The sequence below is a fragment of the Schistocerca cancellata genome, chromosome 2 (genome assembly GCF_023864275.1).
Source record: "Schistocerca cancellata isolate TAMUIC-IGC-003103 chromosome 2, iqSchCanc2.1, whole genome shotgun sequence".
In the NCBI taxonomy this organism is placed as follows: domain Eukaryota; kingdom Metazoa; phylum Arthropoda; class Insecta; order Orthoptera; family Acrididae; genus Schistocerca; species Schistocerca cancellata.
In genome coordinates this window covers 26204227-26223319 of record NC_064627.1, presented here as the reverse complement: position 1 = coordinate 26223319, position 19093 = coordinate 26204227, and the positions used below count along the sequence as shown (strand labels likewise).

The 19093-nt window shown below is 39.6% G+C and overlaps 1 protein-coding gene across 1 annotated transcript in view; it reads right to left on the bottom strand.

The window, feature by feature from the left end:
- LOC126150369 (Down syndrome cell adhesion molecule-like protein Dscam2) overlaps nt 1-19093 on the bottom strand; it is a 174095-nt gene that overhangs the window by 127487 nt on the left and 27515 nt on the right. Inside the window, exons 4-6 of the mRNA XM_049915873.1 lie at nt 18611-19039; nt 18274-18512; nt 3285-3522 (exon numbers count right to left, since the gene is read on the bottom strand). Coding sequence (XP_049771830.1) covers nt 3285-3522; nt 18274-18512; nt 18611-19039 — 906 coding nt within the window. The remainder of the gene's footprint in view (nt 1-3284; nt 3523-18273; nt 18513-18610; nt 19040-19093) is intronic.

Here is a 19093-nt window from a genome sequence, read left to right as displayed (position 1 = left end):
TTTTTGTGATTTAGTGTCAACTGCCAATTTTCACACCATACAGATATCTTTTCTAAATCATTTTGCAATTTGTTTTGAGCTTCTGATGACTTTATTAATAGATAAATGACAGCGTCATCTGCAAACAACCTAAGACAGATGCTCAGATTGTCTCGCAAATCGTTTATATAGATAAGGAACAGCAAAGGGCCTCTAACACTACCTTGGGGAACGCCAGAAATCGCTTCCGTTTTACTTGATGACTTTCTGTCAGTTACTACAAACTGTGACCTCTCTGACAGGAAATCACAAATCCAGTCACATAACTGAGATGATATTCCATAAGCACACAATTTCACTAAAAGCCTCATGTGTGGTACAGTGTTAAAAGCCTTCTGGAAATCCAGAAATACGGAATCAAGCTAGTTGTGTTTCACAAGAATGATGTTTTCTAAACCCATGCTGACTGTGTGTCAATCAACCATTTTCTTTGAGGTAACTAATAATGTTTGAACACAATATATGTTCCAAAATCCTGCTGCGCAACGTTAATGATATGGGGCTGTAATTTAGTAGATTATTCCTATTACCTTTCTCGGATATTGGTGTGACCTGTGCAACTTTCCAGTCTTTGGGTACAAATCTTTCGTTGAGCAAACGCCTGTATATGGTTGTTAAGTATGGAGTTAATGCAACAGCATACTCCGAAAGGAACCTGATAGGTATACAGTCTGGACCAGAAGACTTGCTTTTATTAAGTCATTTAAGTTGCTTCACTTGCTGGCAGCTGTTCTTGATTCTAATTCTGGAATATTTACTTTGTCTTCTTTTGTGAAGGAGGTAACTTTGAAACCTTAAGCAGGAACATTTCACTTTTGATTTTTATTGTATATTTGAATTCTAGGAGAAAAATACAAACTCTTGCATGTACCACTTCTTTTCATTACATGAGAGATGGTGCTCCAATTGATGAAAAACAAAATTGAGTTAAAAAATTGTATTGTCTTGAGAAAAATGCATTGAATTGAAAAACAAAAACATTGAATTGAAAAACGAAAACCAGATGTTTTCAGTAATTGTGAAGAAAACTTGTTTGAGGTGTGTCCTCTCACCTCCCACCGATGAAGTGCTCGTTTGAGGTGTGTCCTCTCACTTCTCACCCATTGAGTGCTTGTTCATAAGAATTACTTCACAGTAAGTGCTCAAAAATGTCACTGTCCACTTTGATGCACTTATTTATCTGCACATGGAATGATTCAACAAAACTTACAAGTGTTTCTGTTGTAAAATTATGACCTTCATTGGTGATATGCTGAATCGTTATCAGCGGTTGTTGGCAGTTCATTATAAACTTCAGTCTTCAAGTAATACCGCAAACGAAAGTCAGTTAAAGTAACATCTGGTGATCTTGCAGGCAAAACCACTGGACCACCTCCTACGATCCACCAGGGGATTGTACACATGATTTAATATGTCTCATGCTGCTACAGAATAATGTGCAGGATAACAGTCATGCTGAAACTACATCGTTTGTTGTGAGCTTAAGCAAACATCTGCAAGCAATACTGAAAGATCGTACTCCAGAAATGTTTGATATTTATCAAAGTTCAACGTGCCATCGATACAGAATGGACCAGTGAGTTTGTAACCAATTATTCCAACCAAAGATTCATATTCCAAGGACACTAATCTTTGACTTATTATAACAAATGTTGGTGTTCCACATTTCAGCAATGCATGTTATGTTGACCAATCATATCATGGTCCATGAGGGGAGATATGTCAGAGAAAAATACTCAATCAAAGACATTGTTTGCTGAAGTGACCACTGACAAACTGTTACTCATTTCTGGAAATCATTACCATGAACTTCCTGATGGAGGGAAATATGAAACAGATGATATTTCTAAGTTTCATAATTTGGCAGATAGTAGTCTTACTAATTCCTGATTCATGACATACTTGTCACGTGCTATTGTGGAGTTATGATTCACTGCAGCTAATGTTGCAGTTTCATTATTCTCTCCAGCGACTGTTCTTCAATTGTTCCTTTTCCTTTGCTGTACACTTTTCTTGGTGGAGAACTGTCAAATAACCCAACAACAAGAAGCACATAGTCTCACACTGTTTGGAAATTTTGAGTACTAAGGGCTACAGCATTATCAATATCCCTGCAACTTTCTCCATGAAAGTACACCATTTCAATTTACTCTTCTATCATTTTAATTAGTACTACAGTCATATTATGAAGGGTAGTTTGAAACAGCTACATGGAAAAAAACTAAAAAACACTGAGTCATTTGCCACACATTTCTGTGTTTATGTTTTTGACCCGATACATTTTTCTGGAGATAATACCATTCTGGAATTCACTTGTGTTTTTGTTGATTACAGAGTCATTTATCACATAATGACAAAAGTACTAAATACAAAAGTTACATTCCCCCCTTCTCAGAGTCAAATTCTACAATAAAAGTGGGACGTTCCTATTTAAGATTTCAAAGCTGCCACCACCCCAACCCTGGTGGATGGCGCAGGGGGATCAACATCACTGGATAGCATATTTCAAAACAGAATTGGTGAGGTTAGGAAATGGGGAGTGTTCAGAAAAGTCACACAGAATACCAGGTCAGGATAGACTTACAACCCTCTTCCTTCTCCTTTAATCTGTATGCCAGAAGAAAGGTTCAATGGCTCTGAAAGCTTGTAAATTTATTTAACCTTTATACATATTTTCTCCTGTCACTGCTTGGTGAGTAGAATCTATCTTGTTTGAACAAGAATCTATCCAGTTATGTTATGTTTAGAAAAATGAGTGGGGTATTCAGTCAGAAAAACCTCTGACGACCTACCCAGTGATGTTAAGAATTTAATGGATGATAAAATTAACTTCAAACACAAACTGAAATCAAATTTGCTTGACAACCCCTTTTCTCCATAGAAGAATTCATTGTCTGTGTGCATGTGTGTGTGTGTGTGTGTGTGTGTGTGTGTGAGTGCGCGCGCGCACAGGTGCAGGCAAACAAACATATGCGCACCCCCTTGTGTGTGGGCATGTTAAAGGGAGGGAGGGTGGCAGGGGGGAGGGAGGGGGAGGGAGGGGGGAGGGAGAGGGAGAGAGAGAGAGAGAGAGAGAGAGAGAGAGTTCATGTTGCCATATTCTCCACTGAGAAAACAACTGCTGACTCATTCCATGTAACAGCAAGAGATCACAATTTTGATACACAGAACAGTCAACTAACAAACTAACTAATTACCTCTTCCGCTTGCTTCTCAATTAGAAAGATACTTAAGGCAGTACTTACCATCTTCATCTGTTGTTGCTGAGACCTCTTGGCTTCTGGGACCAGCACCAACTCTATTATATGCTTGAACAAGAATAGTGTACTGTGTATACTTCTTAAGATTTGTCAGTATATGTCGTAGTGGCATTCCAGGGAGCACTTCATGTGTTTCATAGTGAAATGTATCTGTTGAATTTGCAAGTCTGTAGCCAATGTAGTATCCCATTACATCACCATGCTGGAGGTAACGTTCTGGAGGCTGTAACAAAGCAGTTTCATCTTAGTTTTTACATTCTAAATATGAATTACATTTGTGCTCTGATTATTGTTAAAATTAAATAACTTTTAATTTCTCTTGAGTTAATTATGTGCAAACCACAAATATCCAAGATCATATTGCTCAAGTTGGTAACTTTGATTTCAGCACTTTGTTTATGTTTCTCTCCATGTGTGATCATCAAATGATGGGATTTACAATCATATTGTTATAAAAGTGTACAAAAGTGTAATATGTAACATATTTAAATTCAAAGGTTAATACATAGTTCATACAGCTTTCTCTCAGGGAACAGAGACATTAGTTTAAAAGAAAAGTTTTTAATTTTCTTTTAAATGGATCACCAGTACATGCTCTTATTGATTTTGGCGATTTGTTGTACGACTTTTAGACACCGGTATATGGAATGTGGTCTGTTACTTTTAATTGTATTCTTTGTCTGTAATAACTGTGCTTATTTCTTGTGTTGTGATTATGTACATCATATTTGGGCGAGTCAACCTGAAGGCTTACAGAAAATGTGATTCAAGTAAGTCTATAGAAAGTGGGTAAGTGAGATACTTATTTTTGATAAGTCCTTTGTGACAAGTTTCCCTGTATCTCAGACCATGTATCAACCTAACAACTCTCTTTTGTAGCAACAGTATTCTGTGAAAGTGATCATCCCCACTGCTCTATCTATCCCATAACTTATAAATGGGTAAACTGTCCCAGAGTTCACTGTTTTTAATGTTTTATTATATACAGTTTTGGACAGCTGGCTAAGCAAGCACAATGCATTGCTTATTTTCCTGCATACATAGTTAGCATGATTTTTACTGCTGAAGAATGCCATCTAAGAGCAGACAAAGGAATTAACAGTTCTCAATCTGCATACAAACTTCCACAAATATTTCTTACACATCTATCATTTTGCACTATTCACTGTTAGGCCTTAGTTGCTAAAGTGTGTTGTCACTCCAGATATCCCATATTCTGAAAAATGTTATGTCCTCCTTATTGTCACCATAAAACAGTAGAGAAGTATTATCATCTTAAGTAATGATATGGGAAATTGAAGGGTGTATAATATCATTTACATATACAAGAATATTGATCTCTGTGGCACACACTGCATTATTGTTTCAGTCGTATACTGAATGTTATTATTTCTTACCAGCTTTTTAATAATTTATATTTGTATATTGTCTATGGTTTTTTAGGGAAGGAGACAGGAGTTCGAGAGATGTATGTGTGATATTGCATACCCACAGTATCTGTAAGAGAAGCACACAGTTGACCATGTCAGTAGCCTTCATAAGATCTAAAAATATGCCTACAGTATGCTTTCCTTCATCTAGATGACTATAGACTTCAAGCAAAAATTCTGTGACAGCTGTTGCTGTCAGTCAGTAATTAAAACTTCCGGGCTAAGAGGCCGTGGTCCAATAGTAGAAATACTTCTCCCTGACGTTTCACTGCCAGCTGTGGGCAACATCATCTGAGGTGAGTCTACGACTGGCTGCTAGGCCGTGGAGGTCCTGTTTATATAGAGAGCGTAGAGGGCGCCACCGCTCGTCACGTGTTGTCAATTCAAATTCAAAAATCTCACTAAATGTATGAATCAGTTATACTGGTCTGTATTTTGATGACTCTTCTTTGATCTTTTTTGTGTATTGGTCTGCCAACACCCCTTTTCAGCATAGGAAACATACCTTCTTTGATGCTACTATTGATGACTTATTTAATTGGTTCAACACAGGGTTTCCCAAACTGTGTTTCACTGGAAGTGAATAAGTGGTCCATGGGAAATTCTTAATAACATGGCTTTTTTCCTGACTTTTGATGACACTATGTTATGATTTAGAATTGAAGTAACCACTGAATAAAACAAGTTTTTCTCATTTTTTTAAAAATTTCATTAACTTTCAAAATAAACAAGGTGGGCATCAGAGTATCAGGATTCTCAAAGTGTTTCATCAGAAGAAAAGTTTGGGAACCCCTGGTTTAACCACAAAATTTGGGCATTTTTTAATTAATGTACTGGAAAGACCTTCCCATCTAATCAAGTGTTTGTTTCAGCTTTAAAATAATTTTGCTTATTCTTGTCCCTTTACTTCCTGAAATTCAAAGCCTTTATCCATTGTCTAGCAGCTATCCTAAACATAAGCACATCAGCAGTTTCCTATTTCATAGTGAAGTGGAATGGGAACAGAACAACCACTGTACATAAGGGACAAGACCAACCATTTATTTTTGAGTCTCAGTAGAATTTTAATTGAAGAAATGACTACTGAGGAAACTGTCCCAATCACAATAATTATTTACTTGTTAATTCTGAAAACTGGTTTCAGTGTAAGCAACCACCTTCAGACCAAGCTAGTATTTGATGTGAGGGGATGTCATCTGAATGTTTTAAAACTCTCGCTGTAACTCATATTAACTGTATTGTAAATACAACTTTACCTTACTCATCTCCACAGCAAGTTTTATTTGTACCATAGGCCCCCGCAGTATACACAGAGAGTTTGAAAACATTCAAACAACATCCCATCACTTGAAATACTAGCTTCTGATCTAAAGATGGCCACTCTGACTGAAACTGAATACTGGAATTGATAAATAAATAATTATTGTAATCTGCTCTGCTTTTTTCAGTTATACTGTTAAATACAACTGCTGTCATTCTGCTATGACATAAAAGATTATTGAAAACGTTATTCTTATAAATAGTAAATCTGCCATCCCAAAACAGTGATAAATTCACATTGTGTCCACAACTAAAAAAAAAAGAAGGAAATAATAAAAAATGTGTTTTATACAGATACTTTCTCTAGTGAGATGTAAGGGGAGCTCTACCAATATCATCAACATGGTTTTGGTGTAATAATACTTTATTAATAGCATGCAGTATAAGACATATCTGAATGGTCACGAGGTCTACACCCAACAGAAATCAACAAATATTATACTACTTGGTCTTCAGTCCCTGGAGAGAGCTGTTATTTCACAAAGTGGTATAATAAACACTTCCAGTGGTATGTTGGACCACTAATGATAATCTCTTAAAATAGTTGACATGTCCTCAGTGCTCTGCTTGGATAAAGCGGGTGTTGATGTTGCATCATTGTGTCAAGTTGAATGCAGCTAAAGGGAAGACATTATTGGGTGGTCAATGACAAGCTCTTAACTGCATGACATTCCACACAAAATAATGAATTGCTCATGCAGTGATGCTTGCACATACTTTCAAAAGATCGCTCATGTGGCAGTGCTATATCATCCACAAAGGGCACCTCAGACTTGTTTGTTTATTTGTGTGTGTGTGTGTGTGTGTGTGTGTGTGTGTGTGAGAGAGAGAGAGAGAGAGAGAGAGAGAGAGAGAGAGAGAGATCACTGTCAGAGCCCACCACAGCGCCCAGTCTATTTAAGGCTAGCCGAGCTAAGATCGGCCTCAGTTCTCTAGGTGTAATTCTACAGCTCTTTGCATGTGTAATTGGTTCCTGCTGAATGTTACTTAAGTACTGTGCTTATGTTGTTAATGCTTCTGTGGAATAAAGTTGTGTTCAGTGTACTGGTAGTGTTGTACTTATACCGAACTGCAACATGATTGACAATGAGTGAAGTCCTGTTCTCCACGCAAATTTCTACTCTGGTTGGTCCTTCATTATTCTCACAATGGCTGATGGTGTTATGGAAGATATTTTACATTGGTTGGTTGAACAGCATTTTCCATGGCACTGCACCAGCTGGTCAATCCAGCTCGGGTACTTCAGTCACTGAACTCTGTTTTGTCTACTCGGCATGCTCCTTAACCTGTTTTGCATGTTGTTCTGCCCTCCATGGCCCCCATGGTTTATGCACTTTCCTTTTTCCACATGTGATGAGTCCACTGAGGAATGGGATGCACATGAGAAACTTCTATAACACTTTCAAGATTTTTGGTTTACTGATGCTATTTTATGTTGTGCTTTGTTTCTTTCATGGATGTCACCCAATAAGTATCAAGTCCTATGCCAACTTGCACCTTTGCAGGATTTGTCTTCTTTAATGTTTGACCACATGTATGAACTTCTTTAAAAATACTACTGTAACCGCACCCATGTCATTGCATCCCAGGTTGCGTTTTACCACTGTAGGAAGTAACCACATCAGTTCTATTGAGAATGGGCAGCTGACCTTCACGGGTTAAGTCATCATTGTCATTTTGTGTCCAATGCACATAAGGAGCTGTATGCTGACAAAATGGTGAGAGATGTGATTATTTGCTTAGCTCCAGATTGTGAAATGTCAGAGCATGCCCTCCAGTGTGAAAATCCATCCCTCTCTGAGATTTTAACTACAACACAGTCGTTCAATGTGTCATGAGCTGCAGGAAATCAAAATTGAGTCATGGTTCATGGTGTAAGGTACTGGCTATCCAACCCTGTTCTGCACACCAAGCTTCAGATAGTTTGCAGGGGGGAGATATGACGCGGCAGTCCTCACGTGATCACTGTGTCAAGGCAGCCGGCTTTGCTCCAGCAGCAGCCATACCAACATGCCTGTAAACAGCAATGTATGCATTCGATGCTCCCATCCTACCCTTATTGTTTCATTAATCATGAGTGCCCAAACTGTCCAAAACGCTGGGCTACCTGCCACAATTTCAACAAGAAAGATCACATTGCTTCAGTTTGTAATGCAAAACTCAGCACAACATTCCTGATGTGGATATGGACATAAACATTGTATGAACTACTTCTCTTCCACCAAATAAACTTTTCACTGGTGTCATGGTTTTTCATAAAGTTCAGCACATGCAACTGAATACAGGAGCTGCGGTAACCTTGTTAAACTCACAAACTTATGAGGACTTGGGTTCCCCTCTGCTTCTTCCTATGTCACAAAAGTTAGTAAATTACAATAAGCAGAGTATTCCCATTTTCAGCAAATTCTATGCTCCAGTGACCTACAAGTTAATAGACTGGGTGCTTACATTTCTTGTTGTAGATAGCGCAAGTATAGGGAATCTTTTTGGACTAAATGCTTTTAAATTGTTAGGTTTTACTATTTCAGATGAAGTGAATTTGGTGTCTGAACAAGTTCTACAGGACATAGTTAGATGCATTATGTTCTGAGTTTTCCTCTGTATTCTCTCCTGGATTGGGGTTTTCCAACAATTTTCCAGCACACATGGCCATAAAACCTTCTGATTGGTGTAGTTTTTTATGGGCCCATCCGGTTCCAGTGGCACTCAGGGGGAAAGTCAAAGATGAATTAGATTGCGTCACAGATACTAGAATTATTCAGCCTATTGCATCAAGTGAACAGTCTACCCCATTACTAATAGTAAATAAACCATCAGGCTGGTTAAGCCTTTGTGGTGAATTTCAAGTTTCTGTGAATGCGCAATCCATAGTGAATACATATCTGATACTGTGTCTGGATTAACTCTTTGCTAAGTTATCAGTTGATGAATATTTCTCAAAAATTGACTTGTTGGATGTCTATTTACAACTCCCTTCAGATACAGAGTCACAATGTATGTTAGTTTTCAGTTCCCCTTTTGGACTGTACCAATACTTGCAGTTACATTTTGGAGTCACCAGTGCTCCTGCTATTTTTCAGTGTTTTTTTTTTTATTTTTTATTAATAACTTACTTCATCTGTGCCAGGCTGTGCAAACTATTTGGATGACACTAGTTTCTGGTACCTCCACTGATGATAATTTACACAATATCCACACTCTTCTTTCTGTCCTCCAAGTGGCAAGGTTAAAGCATAACTCAGAAAAATGTCATGAAGATAATAGAGGGAAACATTCCACATGGTAAAAAATATCTAAAAAAAATGATGTAACTTACCAAATGAAAGTGTTGGCATGTTGATACACACACAAACAAACGCAAACACACACACAAAATTCAAGCTTTCGCAACCAATGGTTGCTTCATCAGGAAAGAGGGAAGGAGAGGGAAAGACGAAAGGATGTGGGTTTTAAGGGAGAGGATAAGGAGTCATTTCAATCAATCACATATATGCGGATGGATATGTGTGTGTGTGTGTGTGTGTGTGTGTGTGTGTGTGTGTGTGTGTGTGTGTGCTCCAAGTGGCCTATTGCTTATGCCTCAAAAATACTGATGCCTGTTCAAACTAGGTACTATCCAATAAAGTTTTGGACATTGTATATGCTGTGAAGAAATTCCATGTTTTTCTCTATGATACCAAATTCCACCTGGTCAATGATTACAAACCATTGGTTTTGTTATTGAGTCCTTCTGCATCGTTACCAGATAAAGTATAACTGATGACTCAGAACAGTCAGTTGCTTATGCTTCAAAAGTGCTTAGTGCCACCCAGACGTTTTCCTAGATTGAAAAGGAACCATTCATGATCATTGCATGTTTTCCTCTACAGAGCTAAGCTGCACTTAATCACTAATTAAGAGCCTTTGATATCACTCTTCAGCACAACTGTCAACTATCAAACTGAATAGTCCACAGACACCAGCGATGGGCAGTTTTTCTCAGCAGATGTAACTATGGGATACCTTTCCACAACACTACTCAGTATGCAAACACTGATGTCCTGTTATGTCTGCTGATGAGCCCTAATCCATCATTTGATTGAGATGAGGGTCTTTGTTTCCACTTAGATGATGAGGCCACGCAAGCCGTGAACTACTTTTCTCTCACCAGATCTTGATTTGCAGGGGTCATTGCGAGGACACAATATTGCAGTAAATACATAATTACATCCTGCAGGGATGGCTGGCCTGGATACCCAGTCACTAACCCTATTACAGCAGTATTTTCATCTCTGTCATATGCTCAATGCCACCATGGACAGTGTCATTTTGTTACAAAAACACCAAAACTCTCAATGGACAGTCCTGCTGGAGCCTCTTTGGCTGGATACCATGCATCTCCTGCACCAAGGACATTAGATTGGATCTCATACCATGATGCTAGTCAGGCACTATGTCCACTGGCATGGAATTGACAGGCTGATTCACAACCTCATTCAGAATTGTCAAAAATGTGAAGCACAGCCTTGCTAGACCTTCTCAATCTGGTTGGTGCCCTTGCAGTCTTGGGAGAATATTCAATTTTGCTGGTCCCTTTCTGGATGCTGCCTGGTTGATAGTTATCAATGCTTACTCCACATTTCCCTACACTGTCAACTGCCATTTCACCAATTCAGAGGCCACTGTTGAGGTGATTACTAGAATTTTCGCCAAAGAATGCCATCCCCACATGACTGTGTCCCATAATGGATAATGGGCAACAATTCTGGGGAAGCTGTTTGACACTTTCTGCAAGCAGAATGTCATTGAACATTATCCTGTCACCACCTTTGCATCTCAAATCCAACACGAAAGCATAAAAGCATGTGCATACATTCAAAACCCAGATGGAGAAATTGTTGATGAATTGCCTACAGATGATGCTTTTACCCTTTCCCTGAGTTCATAGAGGGCTGCATCATTTGAGGAGAAGAGTTCAGCAGCCTCCAATGCTGCCAGTCTTCAAGCACTTGCACCTCCTACTGCAAACTCCAGTTGCACCTCCCCTCAACCATCTCCACGCTTCATGCTGGGTATCTGAGCAGTCACTCGATAGCAAAGGAGCCACCATTTGTTCACCTCGGAAGTGGATGGAAAGGCAGTGACCAGTCACAAAGACTGGCTTCACCTGTGGGGCAGATATCAAGCACCTCCATCCCTGATCCTGCTCCAGGACCTCCCTGTGGCGATGCAATGGGAGACATCCTGTGCTTCCCTGTCTCTTTCTTTTTTTCTGCTTAAGAGCCATTCCTTGTTCATCAACACCCTGGCACATCAGCCCAGCTATGCAGGAGGATAGCAGTTCAAACCTGTGGCTGGCCACCCTGATTTAGGTTTTCTGTGATTTCCCTAAATCACTTCAGGCAAATGCTGGCCAATTTCCTTCCCCACTCTTCCCTAATCTGAGTATGTGCTCTGTCTCTAATGACCTTGTTGGTGATGGGACATTAAAACACTGATCACCACTAGATGTGAACTCATCACTCTTATTTTCTAGGCCATCCACTGAGGATGGAACCACAGCAGGAAATGCTGCCACCAGACCTTCCTGGGCAGCACCTACAGCCACGGCAGCACACCCCCTCCAATTCTATCATGAGTATTTCTCTTGTCCAGCACGCCCCTCCGTGTACTGCTGGGTGCACACCATGCAATGTTGCTCCTCCCCCATGTAAGAGGGAATGACTAAGAACTGCAGTAACTCACTGGTCTACAGCCCTCTTCAGCTGGCATTGGACACCATCGACATCACCACTGCTGGGTGTTCACAGTTATGACTCATCTGCTTTTCCGCCTCTGCTACCATGGGCCTCGGTTTCCAGTAGAGAGAGGCCACTGCAAAATTTGCTGTGTAAGATAGGTGTGCAGGGCCTCCTCAGCAGCACCTGCACTGGTCTTAACTACAGCCATCTGTTTATGTGGTTACCACAGACCACTAAGTGTCTTTCATCTTCACTCGCAATATGATGCTGGGACGTTCCCTACATAAGAAACTATTTTCTGTTATAATGCATTATTTTTTATAATGCATTATTTTTGTGACTTGTTCTTTCAGGCAATGTACTATGTGCATTTGTGATGCTTGTATGAAACTTTAACAGGAAAATATATCAGTTGACTGACTTGCTTCACTATCATTTATGTGGCAAGTTAAAACAGTAATGCAGAGTGCTCTTCAAAATACCTTTGTGTATTGTTCATTGTGGATCATCTCCATAGTCAAATGGTTAGTGTTACTGCCTTCAGTCTGGAAATACCTGTGTTCGGGTCCCAATATTTTTCTGAGGTATGAAGGTGTGGAATGGGATCCACTAAGCCTCATGAGAGTATATGAGGAGCTGCTTGAATAACAAAGCAGTAGCATCAGCAGGGCTTATCTACTGGAAATAACCCCAGGATGGATTGGTGGTCGTTTGATCATCAGTAAACTAGATTAAAAAAATCAATAATAAGATATCTCAGAGAAGAACTTGAAACTTTCTATGCAAAGCAGGAGCATGTGGAGGAACTACGGCTCAAGTTTAAAAGAATATATATGTATCTATTAGAACAGTTTATAATGGGTGGGAATTCACAGTAGAAATTGGCTGTAAAGAAACTTCTGAAGCAAACGAGATTACTGCATAACAGGTGTAAAACAAAGTGTAGGGCTATAGACAGAGAAATACTGAATGAAACACATTTGGCTGTCAAGAGAGCAATGCATGATGCCTTCAATAACTACCACAGCAGAATATTGTCAAATGATATTTCACAAAAAACCAAAGAAACCTGGTTGTATGTAAAGGCTGTTAGTGGCACCAAAGATAGAGTCCAGTCCCTAGCAAATGAGACAGGAAACTAAATTGAGGGTGGCAAAGCAAAAGCTGGAATGTTTAACTCCATTTCCAAATGTTCCTTTACAAAGAAAATTTCCCCAGTTAAATCCTTGTATCACTGAAAAGATGAATGAAATAAGTATTAGTGTCAGTGGTGTCAAGAAGCAGCTGAAATCATTACAACTGAACAAAGCTCCATGGCTTGATAGAATCCCTGTCAGATTCTGTACTAAATTTGTGACTGAGGTAGCCCCTCTTTCAAATATAATCTATCATAGATCCCTCAAACCAAAACCCATTCCAATTTCTGTCTACAAGAAGGGTAATGCAAGTGATCCACTAAACTACTGTCCAGTATCCTTGACTTCAATTTCTTGTAGAATCTTAGTACATATTCTGAGCTCAAACATAACAACATATCTTGAACAGAATCACCTCATCAATGCCAACCACTGTGAATTCCAAAAACATCGATCATGTAAAACCCAGCTCACACTTTTCTCACATGAAATGCTGAAAGCTTTGGACCAAGACAGTCAGGTAGGAGCAGTATTTCTTGATTTCCAAAATGCATTGGACTCAGTACCACACCTACACTTATTATCAAGAGTATCATAATATGGGATATCAGGTGAAATTTGTGACTGGATTGAGGACTCTTTTGGTAGGGAGGATGCTGCATATTATCTTGTACAGGGGGGAGGGGGGGTTCATCATCAGATGTATAAGTAATTTCAGGTACACCCTAGAAAAGTGTGTTGGGACACTTGCTGTTCTTGTTGTATATTAATGACCGTACAGATGATATTAATAATGATCTCAGACTTTTTGCAATTGATGCAGTTATCCAGGTTCATGGTGTGGGTTCCTGTAGTCATGTCCTAGTTCATGAACCACGGGCAACGTATGAGTGGCCAAGTAAGTGGTCCTGACAGTCGGGATACCGGTTACTTCGGAATAAGGCTGGGCATCTCGGACATATTCTGAGTCGTGGTCACCTTTGTGCTCATACGGCAAAGACTACCAAATCCACCGGTTAGTCCCTCAGCCGTTAGGGGTAAAACCCAATGGGACTCGGGGCAAGTAAGGCTAGCAACCTGCTTCCCTGGTACTTTAAATATGATGCTGGCAACAATCAGAGCAAAATGCCTCGGACCTTTGGAGGTGACGGAGTCCCACCTCTAACTGACAAATCAGGGACTCCTAAGATACGACTTGGCAAACAAATGATAATGAGATGGGGAGCTATTAATATCAATGGGGGCTACTCTGGGAAGAAGGTAGAGCTGGCAGAGGCTGCAAGTAGGATGGGGCTGGACGTTTTAGCTGTTAGTGACATTCGGGTAAGGGGTGAGAAAGAAGAGGAAGTGGGAGAATACAAGGTCTACCTGTCAGGAGTCAAAGCAGGAATAGCACAATGGGGTGTAGGGCTTTACATCAGGAAAGAAATGGAACCCAGCATAGTTGCAATAAGGTATGTAAACGAACGACTGATGTGGATAGATTTGACAGTGTCTAGCAAGAAAATTAGGATTGTGTCAGTATATTCACATTGTGAAGGGACAGATCAAGATAAGATGGATAGTTTTTATGAGGCACTCAGTGATGTAGTTGTTAGAGTAAAGGACAGGGACAGTGTTCTGCTCATGGGTGATTTTAACGCCAGGACTGGAAATCGAACAGAAGGGTATGAAAAGGTTATGGGTAAATTTGGAGAGGATATGGAGGCCAACAGGAACGGGAAACAACTCCTGGATTTCTGTGCCAGTATGGGCTTAGTAATCACAAACTCCTTTTTTAAACATAAGAACATTCACCGGTATACTTGGGAAGGCAGGGGAACCAGGTCTGTCATTGACTATATAATAACAGATCAGGAATTCAGGAAGGCTGTGAGGGACACACATGTATTCAGGGGATTATTTGATGACACTGATCATTATTTAATCTGCAGTGAAATTGGGATTGTGAGGCCGAAAGTGCAGGAGGTCAGGTCCATATGTAGGAGGATAAGAGTGGAGAAACTTCAGGATAAGGAAATCAGGCACAAGTACATAACAGCGATCTCAGAAAGGTACCAGTTAGTTGAATGTAGTCAATTACAGTCATTGGAAAAGGAATGGACAAGGTACAGGGACACAGTACTAGAAGTGGCTAAAGAATGTCTTGGAACAGTAGTGTGTAAAAGTAGGATGAAGCAAACAGCTTGGTGGAATGATACAGTCAAGGCAGCCTGTAAAAGGAAAAAGAAGGCATATCAAAAATGGCTACATCCCAGAACCCAGGTAGACAGAGAAAGTTATGTTGAAGAAAGAAACAAAGCCAAACAGATAATTGCAGCATCGAAGAAGAAATCGTGGGAAGACTTTGGAAACAGGTTGGAGACTATGGGTCAAGCTGCTGGAAAACCATTCTGGAGTGTAATTAGCAGTCTTCGAAAGGGACGCAAGAAGGAAATGACCAGTATTTTGGACAGGTCAGGAAAACTGCTGCTAAATCCTGTGGACGCCTTGGGCAGATGGAGGGAATATTTTGAAGAGTTGCCCAATGTAGGTGAAAATGCGATCAGTAATGTTTCAGATTTCGAGGTAGAATGGGATAGGAATGATGATGGAAATAGGATCACATTTGAGGAAGTGGAAAAAATGGTCAGTAGATTGCAGTGCAATAAAGTGGCTGGGGTGGATGAAATTAAGTCGGAACTCATCAAATACAGTGGAATGTCAGGTCTTAAATGGCTACACAGGATAATTGAAATGGCCTGGGAGTCGGGACAGGTTCCATCAGACTGGACAAAAGCAGTAATCACACCAATCTTTAAACATGGAAACAGAAAAGATTGTAACAACTACAGAGGTAACTCTTTAATCAGCGTTGTGGGTAAAATCTTCGCAGGTATTGTTGAAAGGAAAGTGCGAGTATTAGTTGAGGACCAATTGGATGAAAATCAGTGTGGGTTTAGGCCTCTTAGAGGTTGTCAGGACCAGATCTTTAGCTTACGGCAAATAATGGAGAAGTGTTATGAGTGGAACAGGGAATTGTATCTATGCTTTATAGATCTAGAAAAGGCATATGACCGGGTTCCTAGGAGGAAGTTATTGTCTGTTCTACAAGATTATGGAATAGGAGGCAAACTTTTGCAAGCAATTAAAGGTCTTTACATGGACAGTCAGGCAGCAGTTAGAGTTGACGGTAAATTGAGTTCATGGTTCAGAGTAGTTTCAGGGGTAAGACAAGGCTGCAACCTGTCTCCACTGTTGTTCATATTATTTATAGATCATATGTTGAAAACAATAGACGGGCGGGGTGAGATTAAGATATGTGAACACAAAATAAGCAGTCTTGCATATGCGGATGACTTAGTTGTGATGACAGATTCGATTGAAAGTTTCCAAAGTAATATTTCAGAGCTAGATCAGAAATGTAAGGACTATGGTATGAAGATTAGCATCTCCAAAACGAAAGTAATGTCAGTGGGAAAGAAATATAAACGGATGGAGTGCCAAATAGGAGGAACAAAGTTAGAACAGGTGGACGGTTTCAAGTACTTGGGATGCATATTCTCACAGGATGGCAACATAGTGAAAGAACTGGAAGCAAGGTGTAGCAAAGCTAATGCAGTGAGCGCTCAGCTACGATCTACTCTCTTCTGCAAGAAGGAAGTCAGTACCAAGACTAAGTTATCTGTGCACCGTTCAATCTTTCGACCAACTTTGTTGTATGGGAGCGAAAGCTGGGTGGATTCAGGCTACCTTATCAACAAGGTTGAGGTTACGGATATGAAAGTAGCTAGGATGATTGCAGGTACTAGTAGATGGGAACAATGGCAGGAGGGTGTCCACAATGAAGAAATCAAAGAAAAACTGGGAATGAACTCTATAGATGTAGCAGTCAGGGCGAACAGGCTTAGATGGTGGGGTCATGTTACACGCATGGGAGAAGCAAGGTTACCCAAAAGACTCATGGATTCAGCAGTAGAGGGTAGGAGGAGTCGGGGCAGACCGAGGAGAAGGTACCTGGATTCGGTTAAGAATGATTTTGAAGTAATAGGTTTAACATCAGAAGAGGCACCAAAGTTAGCACTGAATAGGGGATCATGGAGGAACTGTATAAGGGGGGCTATGCTCCAGACTGAACGCTGAAAGGCATAATCAGTCTTAAATGATGATGATGATGATGATGATGATCTGTAATGAAATACTGTCTGAAAGAAGCTGCATGAATATTCAGTCAGATCTTGTTAAGATTTCAAAATGGTGCAAATATTGGCAACTTGCTTTAAAGGTTCAGAAATGTAAAACTGTGCACCACACAAAATGAAAAAAAAAAAAAATGTAGTATCCTATGACTATAATATCAATGCGTCACAGTTGGAATTGGCCAACTCTGTAGGGATATGTAGTGGAATGATCACATAGGCTCAGTCATGGGTAAAGTAGGATGGTGGACATCAGTTTATTGGTAGAATACTGGGGAACCGCAATCAGTCTACAAAGGAGATTGCTTACAAATCACTTGTGTAACCAATTCTAGAATATTGCTGAAGAGCGTGGGACCCGTATCAAATAGGACTAACAGGGGATATTAAACAAATACAGAGAAGGGCTACACAAAGGTCACAGGCTTGTTGCATAGATGAGAGAATGTTACAGAGATGCTGAAGGAACTGAACTGGAAGACTCTTGAAAATAGACATAAACTATCCTGAGAAAGTCTATTAACAAAACTTCAAGAACTGGCTTTAAATGATGGCTCTAGGAATATACTAAAATCCCATAAGTATTGCTCACATAGGGATCATGAGGATAAGATTAAAATAATTACTGTACACAGAGGCATTCCGAGAATCATTCTTCCTGTGCTCCATATGTGAACGGAATGGGAAGAAATCCTAACAACCAGTACATTGAGTCATACCCTCTGCCATGCACCTTACAGTGGTTTGCACAGTATAGATGTAGATGTATATGTATATGCATCCCATGATCATAATTAATTCCTTGTACTGCCTTGTATGGAGCATTCAGCCAGTCACGACATGCTTAAGGCCATGTGTGGTGTTTACATTTATTATTATGAGGTATTATCTCTCTAAACATTCCTAAATGTTAGGACTGATGAACATTGTACTGTTTTTGCTTTTCTTGACAACTCCTTCTGCTCGAATTTATGAATAAACACACATACTGAATTTAAATACGGATTAAAGTAAAAGTCAATGATTTAAGTGATTACCACAAAGATTTATTTTCACTGAGAAAATTTATTATATTGTGAGCTAAATGACTCATTCCACATGGGATACATAAATGACTAAACAAAACTAAATTTTCTATTAACTTAATTTTAGAAAGACTTTAAAAAAGTTATAACATTTCATTTACTCACCTCCCATGTTACAATGAGCGCCTCAGAATTTTTTGTTGTAACTCTCACATCTCTGGGTGGGGCTTCTGGAACTTCCTCCAGTGTAGTTACAGTTAATACTTCACTTGAGTTGGAGATACCAATTGAATTTTCAGCAAAGATTCTGATGTGGTACACATGAGCAGGCATCAGATCCTTAATGGAACCATTCATCATTTCTCCATTAACCACAATCTGAGGTACATTTTTCTGCCAGCTGACTATCAACAAACACGCACACTGCTCTAAGAATTATACAGCATTTTTCAATGCAATAACAATTGGTCATTTGATAATTGTTTACAAAAAGATGACATACCTGATGAGTTTTTGTACTGAATTATGTATGAAATAATTGGACTGTTGCCGGTGTGTGGTTGCTCCCATGTCAAATTTATTGTACGACTTGAATAGTTGCTGACATGTACACTGAGTGGTGCTTCAGGGGGTTCCTGTACAACTAGCCACATCTCAGAGTGATCTGTTCCATATTTATTCTTTGCAACACAAACAAATAATGAGGTGTCCTCTCTGTCAACATTCTTAAATATCAGAATCGAAGAAGAACCTTTCTCTATATTATCCTCAGATATAGTCATTCTGGAGTCAAGTTCCATGTTAATCTCCTCACCTCCATGATACCATTTGATAGAGACAGGTGTATCTCCTTCAGCTGTACAGTTAATAATTGCAGAACTTCCTTTTGGAGCTGTCACATTCTGAAACTGTTTAGAAAATCTTGCTGGGACTGGAAGAGAGCAGAGTTATAGCTCCAGGTCATACATTTAACTGATACATGTTG